Genomic DNA, 21,343 nt, shown 5'->3' with positions numbered 1-21,343 from the left:
ATTAGAGCATATAAACCTTTCACAAATTCGATTCGATTTAGATTACTAGCATTTCGCTCCAGAACCATATATTTGTCCAAATTTGGCTCTAACCCGGATCCATCTATTCTCAGCACCTTCTCGCGTTGTGGGGGTGCGCATCGACCCAAACCGGGCCACGCCCACTTCGGTTTTCGTGATCTGGGACCGTCCCGAGGACGCGAACGGTGAAATCGTGGAGTACGAAGTCAAGGTGCAAAAGTTCAGCGGCAACCCGACTCCCGCGGTTTACCCGACAGGGTCCGGGTCGACGGAGTCTAGGACCAACACCACGACTGAAATGCATATGAAAATCGACGGGCTGCTGCCAGGCACCGCGTATATTTTCATGGTGAGTGTGTGGCATAGGTAGCCAATATATAGTCAGCGTTGCTAATCAAGTAGAATTAGGAAATAAAGTAAATTTCACTGATTAAATTGTTAAGTTACCTGTTACCTAAAAAAACAAAAACGATGCACACCCAATTACAACTGGTAAATGTAAAGACATAGGAATTTGAAATTTTTGAATTTATTATAAAAAATTTAGTTTTCTTTTCAAAGTTTACTGTCAACCCCATGAAATTGTTAAGTTGCCTAAAAGAACGATGCTTAACAATACTTGCCCACTTTCAACCGTTGGAAGCGAAGTTATTGCAGTTGAAAATTTTGGCTTCGCAAAAAACTTGGACGGTGGGTAATCCCAGCATTATTAATGATAAACTCAAATAACTTCGCTTCCACGCTTCCAATTTGTTTTGCATCGTTTTTTGTGAACAAGTTAACAATTTCATGGGGTCAACAGTAAAATTTTGCAATAATTTTATAATAATTTCAAAATTTTCAAACTCTTGTGCCTTCACATTTACCAGTTGGAATCGAGCTAATTTTAGTGTGCAGCGTTTTTTAAACAATCTAACAATTTAATCAGTGAATCCCCGGAATCTGAAAAAAAAGTTATTTTTGAACAAACCAAACAGACACCTATGCATATTATGTATGTCTAAGGTATTTTTATGATGCTTGTCTATTATTATACGTCTACTCAGTAAAACAGACACCTGTCGATCCCTTCATCAGGTTCGAGCTCGTACTTCTGCTGGCTATGGCAAGTACAGCGTTCCTATCAAATCGGAAACCAGCGGCGGGGTCTCAACGGTGCCTAGCGGTAAAAACGCAGGCGAGGGCAACAGAACTCTGCAGCTTGTAGTGGCTGTTGGATGCGGTCTTCTCATACTGATCATTGCAATCGCCATTATCCTCTTCTGGTCAAGGTGAGTTTTTTGCCAATGCTGCACTTAGGTAGTATGGAGCAGACTTGGGCAACTAGCTAATTCTAGTGAGCCAATTAGACTTATTTGAACGAAATGCTAATAATCTAATTATAATCTAATTTGTAGAGTGTTTCTATGCTCTCATTTTGATACTAATCTAATATTTGGTTTCCATGAAATAGGAGAAATGTATAGTGCGAAACGAACCAAGCTTGGTACACAGACTTTCGTCATGCATACGAGAATCAACTCTGCTATGAACTGAACTTGATTTTTGCTTTATTTCTTTCCTAACCATAACTTAATTTCCAAGTTCTTTTGCAATTTCAGCTATTCTAATCTATAGTGTGTACAAAAATGTGCAGCTATAATGCTAGTTCCAATCTAATTTGGAAAAGATGAAACTATTCTACTTGTTCACCTCTGATGTATTCTGCTGTTTCTCTGATTTGATTTGATGTGAAATGAACTCTAATTTGCTGTATTTCCTTACAATTTGGAATTAAATTCAATGTCCAAGTTTTTGCGAATTCAGTCATTCTGAATCTAATCGAACATGTAAAATGCTGTATAGCAATAATTATAATTCTAACCTAATTCAGAAAAGCTGCATTTTCCTTATAGCTGTACGAACCAGCATTGAATATTTCTGTCCAAACTTTCAGACGCAAGCACTTCGGCAAAGGCAGAAAACATGACCTAGAAAAGCAGCCCATGTTTTCTAAAGAGATTCCCGGCCACAAAACCTACATCGATCCCACCACATACGAGGACCCGCACCGAGCCGTTCGGGACTTCACCAAAGAGATAGACGCTGCCACCATCAAAATTGAACAAGTCATCGGCGGAGGTTAGTGTTGTAATATCGACTCACTTTAAATTCAAAGCCTGTAAACCAGTGGTTCCCAACCTTTTTTCAGACACGCCCCCTTTACGATGGTGAAAATGTTCGCGCCCCCCTTATCGTCATATCACAAAATCTAACCGGTATGCTAGCAACCTGAACAGATTGTTTGATGGCATGTGAGGTTATGACTGTTGATGAGAGAATTAAAAAAAATATGAATTCGGTCTATATATATAGAGAAACACGCGTGAATTGAAGGTATATTGGAGGTATATTTTCAGTTGACCGCTTCTTTGCGCCGCCTTCAGATGTTTTCACGCCCCCCCCCCCAGGGGGCGCGCCCCCAGGCTGGGAACCACTGCTGTAAATAGATAACTCATTATAACATTTTATGTGTTAACCAATATCGTGTGCATCAATACACAATGTGGTATCTATCTAAACGTCTCAAATTTAGAGCTACACACCACATTATGCATTGGTCAATACAATATTGGCGAACACAAAAATATGTTGAAATATGGTGTTTAACTGCACGCCAGTGTTGGCGGCCAAATCCAAACTTGTTCCAAAACCAATGGTCACTTTTCAAAATCCAAAGCGTTGAATCTTAGTAGTTTTGCCTGAAAACTGTATAGTTGTAGTCGTAGTAGCTTGGAATCATAGCCGCTGGAGTACGTAGTACAAGAGGGCAAAAGCTACCCGAATACTCAGAAAAAAACTAGACGTTCTTGATTACTGACCACCACTGAATCAAAAACGCAATACAAAGAGCTGATTTTCACCGTTATTCCCCCCATTTGCAGGAGAATTCGGGGACGTGTGCAAAGGCAGAATGCGACAAGGCAACAAGCCAGAGCAATGCGTCGCTATCAAGACCTTGAAGTCCGGCTACACGACGCAACAAAAATTAGACTTTCTGGGAGAAGCGTCTATCATGGGACAGTTCGATCATCCGAACGTTATCAGGCTGGAAGGTGTAGTCACGAAGACGAGGCCGCTGATGATTGTGACGGAGTTTATGGAAAACGGATCGTTGGACGCTTTCCTCAGAGTAAATATCATTCCGTTTTTATTCGGAAACGAGATGTGTATGTCTGTGAATCGCGCATGCTGGCGTCAGTGTATGGAATAACCAGGGTCGTAACCAAGTCACAAGGTTCTAAGTCACAAGTCAATTTGACTAATCACCGAGTCAAGTCACAGTGTTTACTGTTCAGTTCAACTTGACTTGAACTCACTTCTGTGAAACTCTTGGGTGATATCGAAGGCCTCGCCATCATAATATACTCATTTTTCTCACTCTTAACATGTTTATTCAAACAGATAAAATAGGGTTTCTGCACCTATAAGTATCGGTCCTGATACGCGAGACGTTAATCAAGTCATGTGAATGTCTCGAGTCATTTGACTTGGCCGAGTCATACGCAAGTCGAGTCGAGACATTTTGCAATTTTAAAAAATTGGCTTGAGTAAAGTCGAGTCAACGAAAAACTGCGACTCAGGTCATTACAACTCTGATGTTTCTCTCTCTCTCTCTCTCTCTCTCTCTGTCAATGTACAGGTACTTTAACATGGTATTCAATTCCTTTAGAACCACGACGGTGAAATGACGGTTCTGCAGCTGGTCGGCATTTTACGTCACATCGCCGAAGGCATGAGATATCTGAGCGACATGGGATACGTTCATCGAGACTTGGCGGCGAGAAACGTGCTTGTCGACAGCCAGCTCGTTTGCAAAGTCTCGGATTTCGGACTCAGTCGCGTGCTGGAAGATGACGCCGATGCCTCGTACACTACACGGGTAAGAGATGACAACTAGATAATTTTAGTCTTTTAATTAGACGAATTAGATCGAAATTCCAGTAATCTAAGTCTGATGTAATTTGTGAAATATTTCTATGCTCTCATTTAATTCGCCTCCATTGTGTGGTTTTCCTGAAAATGCTACAGAAGAACTGTATAGTCCGGCGTATTTTTTCAATGTCCAATACTCAAGACAATAGTACTCTATATTCAGGGAGGGAAGATCCCAATTCGTTGGACCGCTCCAGAAGCGATCACGTTCCGTAAGTTTACGTCGTCTAGCGACGTGTGGAGCTACGGCATTGTGATGTGGGAAGTGATGTCATACGGGGAAAGACCCTACTGGGGAATGTCCAACCAAGACGTGAGTATTAAGATGCAGAATTGCAGATATACATACGTTTGTCGCTAACGCTGTATAATTAGTATCGTTTGTAATGATTCGAGTCGAGTTGTGTAAGTCTGATTTTTTAAGTTATGAAACTTGTGACAAAGAACTATTTTATCGACCAGAATTATCATTTCAACACTGTCTTCCTCTTCACACAATTCAAGCTTTGAAGCCGCGTTCGCTTCTTTCTACAGGTGATCCAAGCGGTCGGATCCGGATATCGACTCCCAGCTCCGATGGACTGTCCGCACATCCAGCACCAGCTGATGCTGGACTGCTGGAAAAAAGACAGAAACCAGCGGCCCAAGTTCCCGCAAATCGTGGCCACCCTCGATAAGATGTTGAAAGAACCGACCATTCTGAAAATAGACTCGACGTAAGTTGCTCGTAGAGGCTGGCGTATTTTTAGTGATTATCTTCCCAAAGAATTCGCGATAATGTTATCAGTTATATGCATATACTCTGCCATGAGTGGACGTGGTAATGTTCTGTCAACGGCATGGGTTATATATATCCAACATATCCAAAAACCACTATCTACTTTGTAAAGTACGTAATAGAAGTGACCAGTGACCACCTTTGATCCCTCGCAACTCTCCATTGCCTTCGCATCAAAACCGTATCTTCTTTCAGCACTGTCCGAAAGCCAAAATCTCCGTCTCCGGGCCACGCCCCCGGCGAATGCAGTGACGGCACGACAGCGACCACCAACGATTCCTGCAACACCGGCTCGTCAGGTCACGCGACAGCATCGGCTGATGAACTAGACTGTGAAGAAGAGCGGCCTCTCATGCGCAGGTCTTCGGGCGGACACTCTACTGTGATTTATAGGCGGGGTGATGAGGTTCAGATGGCCGCGCAGCCTGTGAGCGGCAGCCCCGCCTCGTTAGGCTCGTGGCTTGACGAGCTATGTCTCGGACAATACAAAGATACGTTCACGAGGAACGGGTGTACTGCGCTGGAGCAGGTTCTTCAGTTGAACGCGAGGTGAATAATACCGGATTTTCAGCTTTTCCAAAGTAGATTGGAATTAGAAATACTGAATTCGCAAAAACTATAAAGGAATGCAACAAAAATCAAGTTCACTCCACATCAAATCAGAGGTCATTCTCATAAGCACGATGGCTGACAACCCACCCTGACTTCGTTTCTTCGTATTATTTTCATGAAAATCAAAAAAAATGTATTGAATTAGAATGAGACGATGGAAACATTTCGCAAATTAGTTTGTAATGAAATTAACGGCATTTATTTCTAATTAGTCTGGCTATCCAAGTTGAATGGTTACATAACTCAGCAATAACCGCGCAAGCTCATCATCACTTGCTAATTACAGCGACTTATCTCGCATGGGAATTACATCACCACAACATCAGGAGCGACTCTTAGCCAGCACCAGCTCTATCCGAGACTCCAGCAGCCTCAACGTGTACGGGCGACGGTCGAGCAAGAACTATTACCATCACAGAGCGAAGAATTACGAAGCAGAATCCCCGCCAAAGTACGAGGAGTCTTGTCGAAGCGGCCGCATACCGAACGGGATTCCGGTTTGAAGCGCGGGCTTCTATGCTCCACTGAGCACGAGAGCAGGCCCTAGTGAACGTTCATGCTCGCTTGAGCACGCGAGAAGGCCCTAGTGGCGGATAGAGTACCGGCGGAGATGACAAATGGCTTGAAAAGCCGTCATGTCTAGCTAACGACAGAGGCGGATTGCAAATACGGATTGAACCCTCGCTGGGACTAACGACGCTAAGTGCGATCAGTTGCTTACAAAGAGTCGCGTGATATTGTGATAAAATCTCATCACTTCGTTAATAGGGTTGGGCGCAATGATTGTAGTAATCTAATCCAGTGGTTCCCAACCTTTTGCAACTCATCCCCCCTTATCAAGCTCGACACAAGTCCCCCCCCCCCAATTTTTACGGATGCGGAAAAGAGGACATACAAGCGGGAAATTTATTCACCAAATTCTGATCGCTGGTGACTTGGGCTGAAAAAAGGGTCCTTTTTCCGCGTAGTTTCCGCTGAGTTGATCTGTTTTTATAGTCAACTTTCGCGTCCTATACAGAATAAGCCGTCTGTATGGGCATTTTTTGGCCGAGTCAATTCAATATATCTCACTAGACGTTCCCGCATTTACGCCCCCAGTCGCTCTTTGGTATTCCCCCCTCCGCTATCGCCCACTTTGGGAACCATTGATCTAATCTGAATCTATAGTGGGCAATTCTGCTTTCCAAAGAATTGTCGGACGAAAAGATTGCAATTAAGTTGCAATTAAGTGCGTTGCGTTCCGGACAAAACTGGTTTGAAGTCTCATTTTATTCGAGTATATTACGATATTTCCATTTTTTGTAAATTTTGCCTTTATATAGAACGTTCTTTTGTCGTTTCTCGTTTTCGCTCTGATCGCAAAGTGCGGCGAGTATATGCGATGCAATGCGGTTCGTTGTGTTGTGATTTTATAACTCATGCGCGTTGCTAAGCAACATACGCATTGTGCTTTTGAAGTCTACGAAAGCTGTTCAGTGCACCTCGTTCTTCTTATTCAACATTTTGTGATTAGTAACCAGATCCTGTGTCGTATCAAACCTTCGGTTTGCTGAGATGTGGGTTTGAAACTTTCACGTAGTATTGGAGACGTTTTCATTATTTATTTAAACTTCTTTCCTTCTCCTTCTATTTGTATTTAATAAATGATGCGCTTCACGGTGACAGTGTCCCTTGCATGATATCTGACTTTGCGCTTCTCCACTGAGAATAAGAAGGAGTGAATTTGTGGCAGGGAGGCTTTGTAATTAATTATAATATATAGTGTATAGTAGGGGTGGGCACTGGGCAGACCTTCCATGCGCGAATCGCATATCAATAGTCTTAACTTTAAAAGAGCCAAACAAGAATTCAAAATACGAAGTTATGACGTCACAATGAAATGTAGGCTATCGAATGAAGTTTATTATCATGGGGTGATACGGTTCGTTTCTGCCGGGGCTCCAAGGTGTTTGAAATCAGGCTGATATGACGTCTATGCAGTGCGAAGCAGTTCCTTCAAGTGCTGATGAGAATTTAAGGAACGTTTCAGCTCGGTAATCTCTACGACATTTTCTTGGCCAAACTGTGCACTGCAGTGTGCAGTTACTGCGAGCATTTACAATACAAATGGAAGAGACGTATTCACCATTGCTAGCCCGCAAATGATTGTGACCTGCGCTCGCGTAATAATTATCAAATCCATTGTTGAGCACAATGATTTATCATTGATTGATTCGAGAGTTCAATTGCAAATTTTTAACCCTGCTGTAGTGTCATCTCCCCTAAATTTTACAAGTCTTGCGTAAACCATAAGAAAAGAAGCAACACGAAAGCAATACGCATTGTTTTAATGCGCGATGAAATTCATTAATTTATGATCAGGTTAAATCTCTCTGCTAAATTACGAAACGCATGCACTGTATACAGTACAATCATTACAGAGCCATAAACACAGGCCGAAAGAGCCGCATGCTGATCGCGAGCCCCTTTTGCCCACCCCTGGTATATAGGATTGTGACTAGAGAACGTTGGATCAGTGGCTACCAGAATGGGGTCCGCGGACCAAATTGGATCAGTGCAGCAGTTAAAAGAGTCCGCAATGATTTGAAAATGTTCCGCGACGCACCTCTCAATTTAACGTGCTAATTACTAAAAAGGGTCAGAACTAGGGATGATGTGAACCTCTGGAAGGTTTAGGTTCGTGTGAACGCGAACCTTACCGCCGTACTCGCAAATTTATCTCAACGTGGACGCCGGATCAAACCCGATAGCTCTGGCCCTATTGGCCATCTAAATCAGGCCTGTAGAGATTCAAGAGTCGCGATCGATACTGCCTGTGCTAAACAGCTCATGCCCTAGCATCGGGTGATCCTGAAGATCTATCTGATGAGTGACGACCTTGAAAACGACACCACTCTGCTGGCGTTCATTCTATTCAATACAAATTCTTAAATTGGAAAACGGAAATACTTTGAAAGTAACAAAAAATTGAAGGAAAATGTAGGAAAATGAACAAAAAGCGGTCTAGACATCGAGAAGTGAAGAATGCGATAAAATTCTAACAACGCAACCATCGAGAACATCCAAACAAATTAAAATGTTGATCAGGAAAACGTGATGATCATACGAAAGCTACTTCTGAGCATGTGAGACATGCAAATAGCCAACGATTCAGCAATGACATGTGGCTTCACAAAAAGCGCGAAAAACTGCAACCGCAAATTATGTAGCGACGAAAACCAAAATTGATCGTCGTGATACTTGCAGTAGAAAGACTTGCAGACTACTTCGCATATAAATAGGAATCACAAATTACTAAAATATCTCTTGTCGCAAATGATGTCTGACAGCAAAGGAATCATTTTACAGTAGCTTCATTAGTAGTTTCTTCATTATTTCATTGCCGTTACGTTGGAAATTCCATATTAATTTCATGCCCCTTGTGGTGACAAGAATTATGAATCCAAGCTCATTATCAAGGTCGGTATACCTTCCTGGAATAAACATAACATCTGCAAATTCAAGAACCAGTGAGCAACAACACACAACAGTGTCGAACGTGAACAGGTCGTAGTACAAGCGATATTCGGCGATACCCCTTAAATATCATTGCGATTGATAGCGGTGGCGGGGGAAATCGATAAAATCGCGATATTTCGGAACAGAAAAACACAACCATGATTATTCTACAATCAATTTCACAGTGCTGGTAAATAGAACGAAAATGTGAAAAAATAGTATAAAAGTCGAGCCACGACAAAGCGGATAATTGCTGGCGATCTTGTCCGTGTCCTTTCTTGTTCGCTTGTTAGTCCGTTCCAACTTTGTGAGGTTTCCACGGATTCTCCAGAAGAGTAACCGAATTTAAAATTCGATTCCACAGAACCAGTCACAGGCGTGGTATCGTAGAACGTTTTCGATAGATTTTGCGTAGATTCGGATTGTACAGTGTTTCTTTCACGCGTGTAGTTGGAACAGTCGCCGTTAGTCATCGCTCTTTTGCTTCTTTCACAAGCTCCCGTAGAAGCCGGCACGATGTCTTCACACAGTGATCCCGCTGGCGCTGCCGATTTCTCGGAGCATATTTCCGAGTCGTTCAGCTCCGTTGAGCAGTATCTGCTGGATGGAGACGTCCGTGATCCCCATCTCTTCGAGTTGACTGTGAGGAAAAGAGAAATCAGTTGAAATATATCGATGGGACGCTGCCCCAAGAAATCAGAGAAGTCAATCTGCTAACGTTTCACGTCTGACAATTCAAATATAATAGTGGTAATTGAGTAGGCCTATATATTGCTATTCATGTTCTCTCAATCCGCGTGATTACATTTATTGATAGAGCTGAGGGAGGTATAGTGACTTCAGATAGCAGTCGCGGGACTATTCCGCACCTATGGACAATCTATATATTGTGGTTCCTGCCAACATGCAGTGGCCATTTTCGGCCAAGGTTTTATTTGATGACACACTTCGCGAAGCCACATGTTGGCCTAAACTTCACAAATCTTGGTTATCGTGGAGTGGTAATGGCGCGTGATTTTTCAACATCATAAAACGAGTCCTTACCCAGGGGATAATCTTGTTATCTGCTCCGCCGTGACGCAACCGAACCTCATCATGACCTCTTTATATTGCGTCATGTTCATGTCTTCCAGCCACTGACCCAGGGAGGAAAGGTCCAGAGATTCTGGAACGCATTCTGGCTGCTCGTGCACCGGGCTGAAAATGAAGGAAAACATTATCAAAAAGATAGCGAACAACTAGTCCGTAAGTCTAGTTGGACATCTAGATAAATTGTCAGATTTTCCAAATTAGATTAGAATTAGAATTAAAAATACACATTTTTTTCCAAATTAGATTAGAATTATAGCTACAGTTTTTATTTCCAAATAATAAAAGAATTGGAATTTCTTGTTTCGGAAAAACCGGGAAATTGAATTAAAGTCCTATTTAGTAGAAAATACAACAAAAATCAGTCTGGTTCATATCAACTCGGAGATCATTTACATAAGCACGAGAATGGCAAATGTCTGTACAGCAAGTTTGGCTCGTTTCGTCCGATACAGAAATTAGATTATATTAGATTAGAATTAGAGGATAAAAACATAACACAAATTAGATTGGAATTGCGCCCTAATTAATTTAATTAGGTAACTAGAATTATTCATTTGTCCAAGTATGCCGTAAGTATAATCGCGACACTCACACGTTGTTGATCGTGTCGTTCAGTCTCTGGGGGGAGAGCAAGATGGAATCGAGCTGAGAAACGATCTGCTTAAACGTGGGCCGCCGCGTTCTGTCCACGTTCCAACAGTTGAGCATCAAGTTATGAAGGACACGCGGACAGAAAGTCGGTGGTGGAAGACGATATCCGCACTGCACGCAGTGAACCACCTGTAAATAAATCGGAGGCTCATATCGTAACCCACGACTGAGGTCACGCCGGTACGAACTCAAAATGAGTTGCATGTAGTATTGTAGTGTCAAACGCAAGGTTTCGATTATTTTCAACTTAATCATATAATTGAGTGTAACACCTAGACATAAATGCATATAGTTAGCATATAGTAGTAGGGTTGTTCTCAAAAATAAATTCTTTTACGGATTTTTTTGCGGCTATTAGCTAAAATTGTTAGGTTGGCTAAGAAGATGTTTCGCACCAAATTTGGCTCAATTCCAACAAGTAGAAGTGAAGCTATTATAGTCTGAAAATATTTGAATTTGTTATAAAATAATTAATGTCTTTTCTTTTTTAATGTTACTGGCTAGCCTATTAAATTGTTGTCGTCTACAAAAACTATGCAAAACACATTTGACTCAATTCCAGCTCGTAGAAGTGAAGTTATCAGAGTTTTCCTCATAATTCTTGGATTACCGACTGTAAATACTAATCTTTCAAATCCAACATTTTCAATTGCAACTTCGCTCCTACCAGTTGAAATTGAGCCAAATTGGCTGTGTATCGATTTATTAGACTACTTGACAATTACACGGGGCGGCAGTATAATTTGAAAAAAAAATATTTTTATAATAAATTCAAAATTTTCCACCTGTTATAGCTTCATTTCTACTCGTTGGAATTGAGCAAAACATCGTGTGTAACGTCTTTTTAGCCAACCTAACCATTTTAGCTAATAGCCACAAAAATTTGAAAAAATTAAGTTATCCTTTTGTTGTGTACATGATTTACAAAACCAAATACTCAATTTGAAATCGAGCACAAAACGAATGTTTGATGAATTCGAGCTTACGTCAGCGTTCGACATTTCCCAATACGGCCTTTCGCCGTGCGTCAGCACCTCCCACATGACCACGCCGAAGCTCCACACGTCACTCGATGACGTAAACGTTCGCACCGTGATGGCTTCCGGCGACGTCCACCTGACCGGGATCATTCCTCCCTGCAAAAAATCAAGAGGTGGTCAGTACAACAAATCGCACCTATTTTTAGTGTGATTAGTCATTCTGCGTTCGCGGCGAAGATACGGATTCCGGGGATTTACTGATTAAATACGCTGCACGCTAAATTTGACTCAATTCCAACCAGCAAAAGCCGCCGCAGAGTCAATTGAAATTTTCGATGTTATTGAACTAGGGGACTATTTTTTTTCAAATTTCACTGTCGACATTATGAAATTGTTGAGTTGTCTACGAAAACTATGCAAAAGAAATTTGACGCAATTCCAACCAGTAGAAGCGAAGTTATTTGAGTATTATTAATACTTCTGAGATTCCCCACCGCCAATGCTATTTTTGCCAATCAAAAACCTTCAACTGTAATAACTTCGCTTCTACTGGTTGGAATTGAGCCAAATCAGTGAAACCCAGGATTTCGAAAAACAAAAGTTATTTTTGAATAACCCTAGTGCTCGAACGCTGAAAGCATGCGACCGCTCGACTAAAATTTACTTTTTAATATTACTTGGTAGATTAATTTCAAGACCTTTCTGTTTGTAGTGCAATTGTGATGCCTTTGGGAATTGCAACTTCTGCTTCTAATAGAGTAGAAAATGCCCGGTGTTACTTCTACATATTGGGTGTAGCAGCTCTTAACTACTTCGACCACATCTGCAGTCACCTTCGTACCTTAGTAGTGTAAATAGCTGTGCCTTCGTCTTGCATATTTTCCAATATTCTGCTGAGTCCGAAATCCGACACCTTGCACACCATCTCGTCGTTGACCAGGATGTTTCTAGCGGCCAGGTCCCGGTGAACGTATCCCATGTCGGAGAGGTACAGCATTCCGCCGGCTATGTCTCGCAGCATGTTGATCAGCCTGTAGGATTCGAGCTCCAGGCCGCGAAGGTGGCGGTCCTGTAACGCAAAAGCAGTTCAGTTACCGCCAAGCTGTACAACGCAAAATTTTCAGTTTTTTCGAATTAGATCAGAATTGGAATTATAGCTACAATAATCAAACAACATACGATCATGATTACCTCCAAAAAGGAATCCAGCGATCCGTTCTCCATATATTCCGTGACTATCATCAAAGGGGTCGATTTCGTGACCACGCCCTCCAGCCTGATGACGTTGGGATGATCGAACTGTCCCATGATGGAAGCCTCTGTCAGGAAATCCTGTTTTTGCTTCTCCGTGTAGCCCGTCTTCAAGGTCTTGATCGCCACGATGTAGTTACTGACGCGCAGGGTAGCGGTGGTTCGCAGCGTGCCGTCGTCGCTTATGGGAGTGACAGGCCTGAGTATGCCCTTGTACACGTCGCCAAATTCGCCTAGATGCAGAAGATCCGCGTAAGCGGTGTCTTAAAAGGCCTAGAAGTGGGCCGTGCTACAAGTCGGCAGATACGGAATTATAATAAGAACAGAGGTCTGGTGCAGATGGCAATTGTATTAAAAAAAAACATCACGAATACCACAGCAAGAACAGCAAAGAGGACATTCAATTACACTCTCAAATATTGTGGCTTCGGCATCGACCTTAATCCAAAAGGAAACTTGGCATCTGCAGCAGGAAGAATTGTACTAAATAATTCTAGTTGTCTAGTTAAAAAAATTAAGCGAAATGTCGATTATGTAATTCTAATCTAATTTATGAATCGTTTTTATACTTTCGTTTTAATTTTAATCTAATTTTTGGTTTATTTAAAAAAAATGCTACAGGAGAACTGTATAATGTGTACAGGTGACATCATGCTTATGAGCTGTAATGTGAAGTGAACTTGATTGTTGTGTTATTTAGTTTACTTCTGAATTTAATTCAATTTCCAAGTTTATACGAATTCGGTAATACTAATTTTATTCTAATTTGGCAAAGCTGAAAATGTTTGTAAGCTGTCCAATTCTGACAACAGATTTACTGACTAGTGGAAGACTATGGGATGGGTGCTAAATCTCTAGTAAAATATCGCCGAATGGACAGTGGACACAAACAGTAAAAAAATTACTGTTAATATTCAAAATATCCCAATAACAGTCGAGCATCGCTTGAAACTTACCAGATCCGAGTAATTCCTCTTTTTTGACATTAAAGGAGTCGATTTCTTTTGCGAATTCGTGAACAGCTTTGTATGGATCGGCGTAGGTGCTCGGATCGATGTAGGTGCGTAACGTACGTTGCGCGTGTATGAGATCAACTGAAAACGATAAGTTCACCATCGACATTCCATGATACGGTACACGCAACTGAAGTTACCTGCGTTATCAAAGAAGGGATAGACCTCTATGGGCGACTTTGGGATCCTTCGCCTTTTCCTGATTCTCGACACGATCAACAAAGCCCCGACTAACACTATGATCAAGACGCTGGCCACGGCGATTCCGGCCACGAGCTGGGCGTTGTCTGACTTGTGTTTTGCCGGAGCTGTCGGAGTGGGTTGCGAGACTCCGGCAGCGTCTGAATTTCTGTCATTTCTGCTTCCGTGGTGACCACCGGCAGTGGCGAATGCGACAGGACTGCTGAACAAGCCGAATCCGGCAGCATTTCTCGCGCGTACCTGAGTAAAACGATTAGGATGGTTAGTTTTTGTCGCCAAAAGATGTAGGAAACTAGGAATATTCTATAGCGAGAGACACCTGCTGTTCATTTATAACAAACCAATAGCAACAATAATGTCATAGAAAGAAAATGCTCTGAAGTTTTCTAAATGCGGCTTAAGCTAGATGCCATATCTTTCGTGTATCGGCTGAATAGATTGGGGTTATTGGCGGGGTGCTCGTGACAATGGTGTGGCTTGATTAGGACTTCACGAATAAGTCATTTCCATTAACGTTCGTATCTTTGTACTGCATATTTCGTATGCTACGATGCGACCAATTGAGGTTTCAAGGGTTCTACGATGGAAATATACTATAAACTATAATTCTCGTGGATAAATTAATCTCAGGTGTTAAGGAGCGGTATAATATCAGTATTCAGAAAAATCATCTCCCATTACACGACTCGAACCATTGTGCCCGGGCCTATTGACGAGTGTCAGCCGAAAATATTCGGGTATGTTACAATATGAATTTGAATATATTATTCCATTGTATATATTGTAGCAAGTTACCTGCACAATGAAAGAGGTCGCTTTCGGCAAATGCCTGATCCTGAACGTTTGACTTTTAGTGCGATTCTGTCTTCTGATCACGTTGCCGTCCAGGCCACCGCTAGAGTACTCAATTTCGTAATCCAGAATGATCCCGTTCGGCCTTCTCGGAGAGTCCCAGTTGAGAAGAACTTCAGATCTTCCTTCTTCTATCACGCGGACCGATCCGACGGAAGATGGCGCTAGACATAGACGCGTACAGAGTCAGTCACATAAGCGAGATATTCTACGTATATATTTAGCAGTAAACAGGAAATGGCTAATTTTAAAACTGCAAGATGTATCTTCCCGACTAACGCCAAATAGCTGTAATCTCCGAAAATATATTCAGTTCCCACGATACAGGGGCTATTTCACGCGTTTCCGATGACAATTTCACTCCTAAAGTCAATGAAACCTTACCTCAAAATATTTTCTACATTTCGAAATCCAAATTGTAAAATAAGCAGTTTTACCTAAAAAGCGTGAAGTCGAAGTGAAAGTAGTTTAAAACATAACCATTAGACCGCCTGAGTACTTTGAAACGTACTTCGTTACTGTACACCTCTACCCCCGTACAGTCCAAGCTAAATTCTGTTCATAAGTAACTTATGACAGAAGGTAATTACAGACTTTGGCGCACCGGTCCCTTATGGGTGATCAGCGGCACTGCTTATTTTTACAGTACTAGTAACGATATTAATGGACACCTTCATTGATGGATGTAGAAAAATATCGCAACTTACGCGCTTCACTCGTTTTCAGCATGACTTCGGAGAACCTCGGTTCTTTGCCGCTGAGTTTCGTGACTCCGTTGTACGAGAATATCTGTCGCAATGCAAATCATCCCTTTCAGTTCAGAACACGAATAGCTACTGCCAGCACTCGTATCAGGACACAGCTCTGGCTGATCGTGATAGTAATATATTAAAAGCATTGAATGCCTTAAGTTGGACCATGGATTCTCAACTGCCGGCCCGTGTCACCAAATACAGTACGATCTTATATCTCAATTACAAAAGACAAGAAATCGGACGCACTGTCGACGAGTTTTTTACCGAATTAGATTAGAATTACAATCACAGCTACTTGGTTATTTTCCAAATTAAATAATTAGAATTACTGAGTTTGCGTACGCTTAGAAATTGAATGAAGTCCAGTTAGTATCAAATCAAATCAGAGTCCATTATCATAAGCATGAGAATGGCAAATGACTGTACTGCACAACAAACTTAGCTCGATTGGAACTAAACGGTTACGCAATAGCATCTTCAGGAATACCAGAAATTAGAATAGAGCAAAGAAACACCACGAGAGAGAGAGAGAGAGAGAGAGATCAGATATATTTTCGCCTGCACTATCGACGATTGAGATGTGATACGACCTTTAAGCAAGGTCATCTAGTATGCACCACCAATTTTTCTCCTCCATGCTATCCTTGGATGCTGTGCGCCTAGCAAGATACCTGCGGATACCAGTTTTCGAGTCTTTGATCTGACCCGGCCGGGGATTGAGCCCACGTCCTACCGATCAAGAAGCCGGACGCATCCCCATTACACTATCTAGCTCTATTACACGAATTAGATTACCAGCATTTCGCACTAATCAGTTTAATCATACAACTAGGATTATCGAGTCGGCCAAGTCTGGTTTAGACGTTTTTAACAATCGTATAAACTTGCAAGGATTAACAAAAGCATCACTCACCCTGAAGCGATAGTTGGTGTGCGGAGATAACTCCGTGACGTGAACTCTGGGCGAAGACAGATATCTTTCCCGCGGTTCGTAGTCGACATTGTCCCCGCATTCCGAGCACAAGGAATAGGACGAGTCGCAACGCATGCAAGTGATGCTGCGGATACATTTTTAGGGCGTTATTTACGAAGCAGTTTGTTGAGATCGAGATAGGATCAAACCTGTACGTGATATCTTTTCTGCCGCCCGTGTAAGATGGCGGTGACCATTTGATGTCGACTGAGGTCTTGTTCACGGAGAATTGAATATTTAGCGGCTCGGTTGGTGATTCTACGATGAAACACAGCAAAATTTAAACAACTAGAAGATTTTCAGATTTTCAAAATCGGATTGGAATTAGATTCGAGGGCAAGTTAAATTAGAAGTACATTATCGACATTTGACTCTAATTACCAAGTTGTCCAAGTCAACGTGGACATGATTAATTATGCTCTGTATAATGCTGTACTACGCACTTGTGCAAGGGCTGTCGACGCCGTCCTTTAGCGACTTGTAGTATCCAGCGCTGCATATGCACTTCACTGAAGCTCGCCTGATCGACAGGCTGTTATCGGGACACGTTTGGCATCGTCCGTTACCGATATGTGCTTTGTACTGCCCCGCGGAACATTCTGTGAACATATGTAGAACATAATGTTGAGGCACTATGCTCGGAACATAAAGATCAGGTCAGAGTTCCCAACCTGTACCAGGAAATAATTCGAAACAATTCATTTTTAACCAGTCTACTTCATTGCACCAAATGTAAACAATTTAATGAATATATTAGTGCAGTAAGAATATATATTGTCTTATCAATACTTTACTTTCTTTGTCTTACTTTTAGATACATTGATATAAATATTTCAAAATTTGCTCAATGCTTCCCCTGCTAAAAGATGGCACCCGGACGAAAGTTATCTAAAGCTCGCTTCACATATCTACAATTCTACCAGACACATGGTTATACAGGCCACAGTGTTCTTCATGTTCAACAGTTCTCATTAAAAGCACAGTACGCATAAAAAAGAAATAAAGTCACGTAATACTTTATTTAATAAGGCTGAAAAAATATGTGGCATTGATTTTTCAAAGTTTTCAAAGGGGACACGGCGTAAAAAAATCTGTCTGAACCGCTGCTTTGGGCTGTTAGGCGGACGACTAAAGAGTTTGAGGAGGCGGCCTTATCACGAGTTGTTGAGAGAAGCCGATAGCCAACGAAGGCCTTAACTGATTTATATTGGACAATCAAATTGTTAGCAATACAAAAACTATGTGCGGGAGACTATAACCACGCACTAGTCGAAAAGTCGGAATTCGCAATTTATTCCTCAATCATTATTCAGCTGCGGTTGACGAGGATGACGTATCGCCCGGTATCGACTCTTTACAATACACTTAATCGTTTAGAGCGGTCGGCTGTCCGCCCGCTACGTAGCCACTCGAAACGCTGTGCAAATCATTGGCCTTTGATAAGACATCTGAAGCGTTCTCGAGCAAGGCGTTTACGAATTCGTGAAACATACTGATGACAATAGAGCGGGATTTGGGAGAAATTAGGGTCGGTAGGAAGCCACCCGTTACTTCCAAACACTTAGGCATGTTTCACAATACAAATAGCCACACCAACAATCGTGGGCGAATGCATCGGTGTTGGAAAACTAGAAAATTTTCGTCTTGTCAAAGTCAAATTCGAATTGGTATCATAGCTACAAAGTTTTGTCAAAAATTAGATTAGAATTAGAACCACTGAATTCGCATAAACTTGGAAACTGAACCAAATTCCAGATTAGAGAGAAACACAAGAAAAATCAAGTTCATTTCATATCAAATCGTTCATACTCATAGCACGAGAATGGCAAAAAGTCTGCACGCCAAGCTTGGTTCGTTTCGCACTTATAAAGTTATCCTGTAACATTATCAGGATTGCCAGTAATTAGAATCGAATTAGAATGGGAGCATAGAAACATTTCAAAAATTAGATTAGAATTATATTACCGGCATTTCCCTCTCATTAGTCCGATTAGTCAGCACGAATTATCTAGTTGTCGAAGTCCGCGTTGTACGATACATGGTTAGGTTATACAAGGTTTTCCATGTGCAGTGCGTATGTTTCTCAGGTTGCTGATACTTTGAATTGACGCAACTGAGTTCCTGGAAGTTTTGGTTTGATTTCGTTTATATTAATAAATCTTTTTAGAGTGAGTGAATAATTTTTAACCGTATTCAACTAAATAATACTGACCATTAAAAGACTGCTGATAAGAACCAAGGAAGTTCGCGTATGCGCGTCAACATCAATGCCGCTAAAGTGCATTAATGCACCAGTCTCACTTTAATATATTAAAGAAGCTGCTACACCGCCTAATGCTAATAGTAGCGAGCTTGTATCCATTAATATTGTTACCACTCATAGCCTTCAATTACATCTTTCACAATCTAAAGTTTTGTACAGATATTAAGTGGGACATCCCTTGCTAGACCTGGTATTACAAATTTAAGATGACGTCAGACGTGTATTACATAAACGACGTCACAAGTAGACACACTTGATATCCCCTCGACATAACTCGCCAATTCCTGTACAATATTTACTAACAAAATCCAGCTCGTAAACAAGCCGTTTCCAATGACTAACAGACGCGCGACACTCTCGAGTCAGAATCAATGATATCCGTGTCCGGACGTGTTTGGCGTTGCAACTATTGACGTAAAAGGGCCGAATCATGAATAACATTGCGAATTCAACATAATATCCCCGTGGTTACGTTATAGATATGACATAATTGGTCTTATGTTAGCAGAAATTGCACTTTCGAACAAATATTACAAATTTTACTCACACCTAAGTATGCCGGCATCAAGCAATCCACAAAGAGCACTTTACAAATTAGAAGCGTGAGCCATAACTAATTGACCTTTCGGGCAATCCTGTTAAAAAGTTCATTTTGCGATATAGCGAACAATCAGTCAATTTCCACCAGACAAAGGGAGACGTTTCGGGTTGCCGTGAGGGTTACAGAAATCGCGTCACCAACAGAATATTCATAGATAACAAGATTTTCTAAAATTAACCGAGATTTTCGCCGCCCAGCCGATGCGACCCATTTTAACGCATTATCTGCTTAATAAGATTTGGATGGTGTTGGTCACGGCATAATTCAACAGACAGAGTGATCATGCGGAAATGAGCTACGGCTAAATATGTGTCGAATAATATATTCATACTGAAATACTCCCGAATATATTCGGCTGACACTAGTCAGCGGTAATCGGCAGCAACGAACAGAGAATTGGAAAGAATTCAATATGAATTTCTCCATCCGCCGACACTGAAGCAATGCAGATATGATTGTAGTTTCAAGGTAGTTTTACATGAAATTTCCTGTTGATTTAGACCTTGTGCGATGGGTTTCGAAATACCAAACATCGTTTGAAAACATCACTAAAGTTATGTGGTCGAATTCCTGGTCTCTAAGATTGCAAGCAACCATACAGCGAGTCGGGCACCCTTCTGGGTGTATAACACTGACAATTTATGTCATTCGGAGCATTGAAACACCGGAAAACAAGCGATATGGCTTCGGATGAGGTCGGATTTGACATCAACACCCTTTCAAAGATTCCGACAAGTTCGTATTACAGTTCCTCGTCATATCATTAGAGTTTCGTCCTTTGATATCGGGAATATTTAATAAAATGATGACCCGCGCGTTTCATTATCCCCTCGCGAACCCACTATCACTATTTTAATACATCGGCTCGAAAATAGATCAAGTGTATCTCGATCCATTACGAAGACGTCGCGGCTTTGAAATCGCGTCTGAATCATTAGCGCGAGATTTGAGTAACGCGGTTTAACCGCACGGAAAACAAACTATAGAATCGAATATTGCAATTCTGACTTTTTTCAAGCTAATAAAGGGTAGAAAGTTCACAATCAAAGCCACAAACGTGTTTTCAGCCCAATCCAATTGCGTCATATCTTACATCAGTAAATATGCGCTGGAATTCGGCCTGTTTTTGTTTAGATCAAGGAATAGTTTGCAATAATTTGCTCAAACCTATAATATCGAAAGCGTACTGGTATAAAACGAGCTTGAGGACAACAAAAATTCAATTACGCTGTTTTTATGACACATCATTCGTTATTGTCAGCCCCAAATAACTGGCAACTGTCATGATTCACACAAAGGGACCGAAATTTCTCGACGTCTGAGCCCCATAATGCCGCCTCTGTTGGAGCCTGGATTATAAAGCGGGCGCTTTTATGCCATTCACGAAATATCCACTAGAGAATTACGCGACATAGCAAAGGCGAATGCATCGAATCCGCGTAAAATGAAATCATCAGTGACAAAATCGAATATCAGAGTATCACGTCATAACAGTATGAAAGATGTGAAAAGTCCAAATATGTACCTTTTATCCGATCACAAATAATACAATACCAGTTCTACATCACAATAGACATAATTTGGTATTATTTCGACCATGCCTATTTCATTGAACTGTGTGACAACGCTGTGGTTTGACCACGACTTCACAGTTCACATATATTTCATTTCCACTAACGTACGTATAGCATTGTATTACATTTTGCGTATGCTGCGATACTAAAATGGCTCAAGCGCCGCAGCCTCTGCCGGAACAAAAGATAAAAAAAATGTCCGCCATCAGCCAAACCGTAAAAGGTTCGCGCATAGCAGCGGCTTATAGAAAAT

At 41.5% G+C, this 21,343-nt stretch overlaps 2 protein-coding genes across 2 annotated transcripts in view; one reads left to right on the top strand and one right to left on the bottom strand.

Annotated features, from left to right (window-relative positions):
- Window positions 1-6,507, top strand: part of LOC145455963 (ephrin type-B receptor 3-like) — a gene marked incomplete at its 5' end in the record, with an annotated part of 60,241 nt that extends 53,734 nt beyond the window's left edge. The window contains 9 exons of the mRNA XM_080333994.1: window positions 114-370; window positions 1,099-1,292; window positions 1,958-2,142; window positions 2,946-3,193; window positions 3,734-3,943; window positions 4,160-4,309; window positions 4,531-4,712; window positions 4,970-5,323; window positions 5,673-6,507. Coding sequence (XP_080190120.1) covers window positions 114-370; window positions 1,099-1,292; window positions 1,958-2,142; window positions 2,946-3,193; window positions 3,734-3,943; window positions 4,160-4,309; window positions 4,531-4,712; window positions 4,970-5,323; window positions 5,673-5,889 — 1,997 coding nt within the window. The remainder of the gene's footprint in view (window positions 1-113; window positions 371-1,098; window positions 1,293-1,957; window positions 2,143-2,945; window positions 3,194-3,733; window positions 3,944-4,159; window positions 4,310-4,530; window positions 4,713-4,969; window positions 5,324-5,672) is intronic.
- A 1,775-nt stretch (window positions 6,508-8,282) lies between these two features.
- The window catches only part of LOC145456165 (ephrin type-A receptor 4-A-like), a 29,001-nt gene continuing 15,940 nt past the window's right edge, over window positions 8,283-21,343 (bottom strand). The window contains exons 8-20 of the mRNA XM_080334227.1: window positions 17,096-17,251; window positions 16,802-16,910; window positions 16,593-16,737; window positions 15,632-15,713; window positions 14,868-15,088; window positions 14,012-14,312; window positions 13,815-13,952; window positions 12,799-13,091; window positions 12,449-12,676; window positions 11,614-11,763; window positions 10,569-10,756; window positions 9,929-10,081; window positions 8,283-9,524 (exon numbers count right to left, since the gene is read on the bottom strand). Of these exons, the coding sequence (XP_080190353.1) occupies window positions 9,407-9,524; window positions 9,929-10,081; window positions 10,569-10,756; window positions 11,614-11,763; window positions 12,449-12,676; window positions 12,799-13,091; window positions 13,815-13,952; window positions 14,012-14,312; window positions 14,868-15,088; window positions 15,632-15,713; window positions 16,593-16,737; window positions 16,802-16,910; window positions 17,096-17,251 (2,282 nt within the window). The 3' untranslated portion in view covers window positions 8,283-9,406. The remainder of the gene's footprint in view (window positions 9,525-9,928; window positions 10,082-10,568; window positions 10,757-11,613; window positions 11,764-12,448; window positions 12,677-12,798; window positions 13,092-13,814; window positions 13,953-14,011; window positions 14,313-14,867; window positions 15,089-15,631; window positions 15,714-16,592; window positions 16,738-16,801; window positions 16,911-17,095; window positions 17,252-21,343) is intronic.

The sequence above is a fragment of the Botryllus schlosseri genome, chromosome 14, assembly GCF_051294905.1.
Source record: "Botryllus schlosseri isolate E-star chromosome 14, Bs_hap1, whole genome shotgun sequence".
Lineage (NCBI taxonomy): Eukaryota > Metazoa > Chordata > Ascidiacea > Stolidobranchia > Styelidae > Botryllus > Botryllus schlosseri.
Note: the sequence above shows the minus strand (reverse complement) of the source record. Positions and strands in the feature narration are given on the sequence as shown.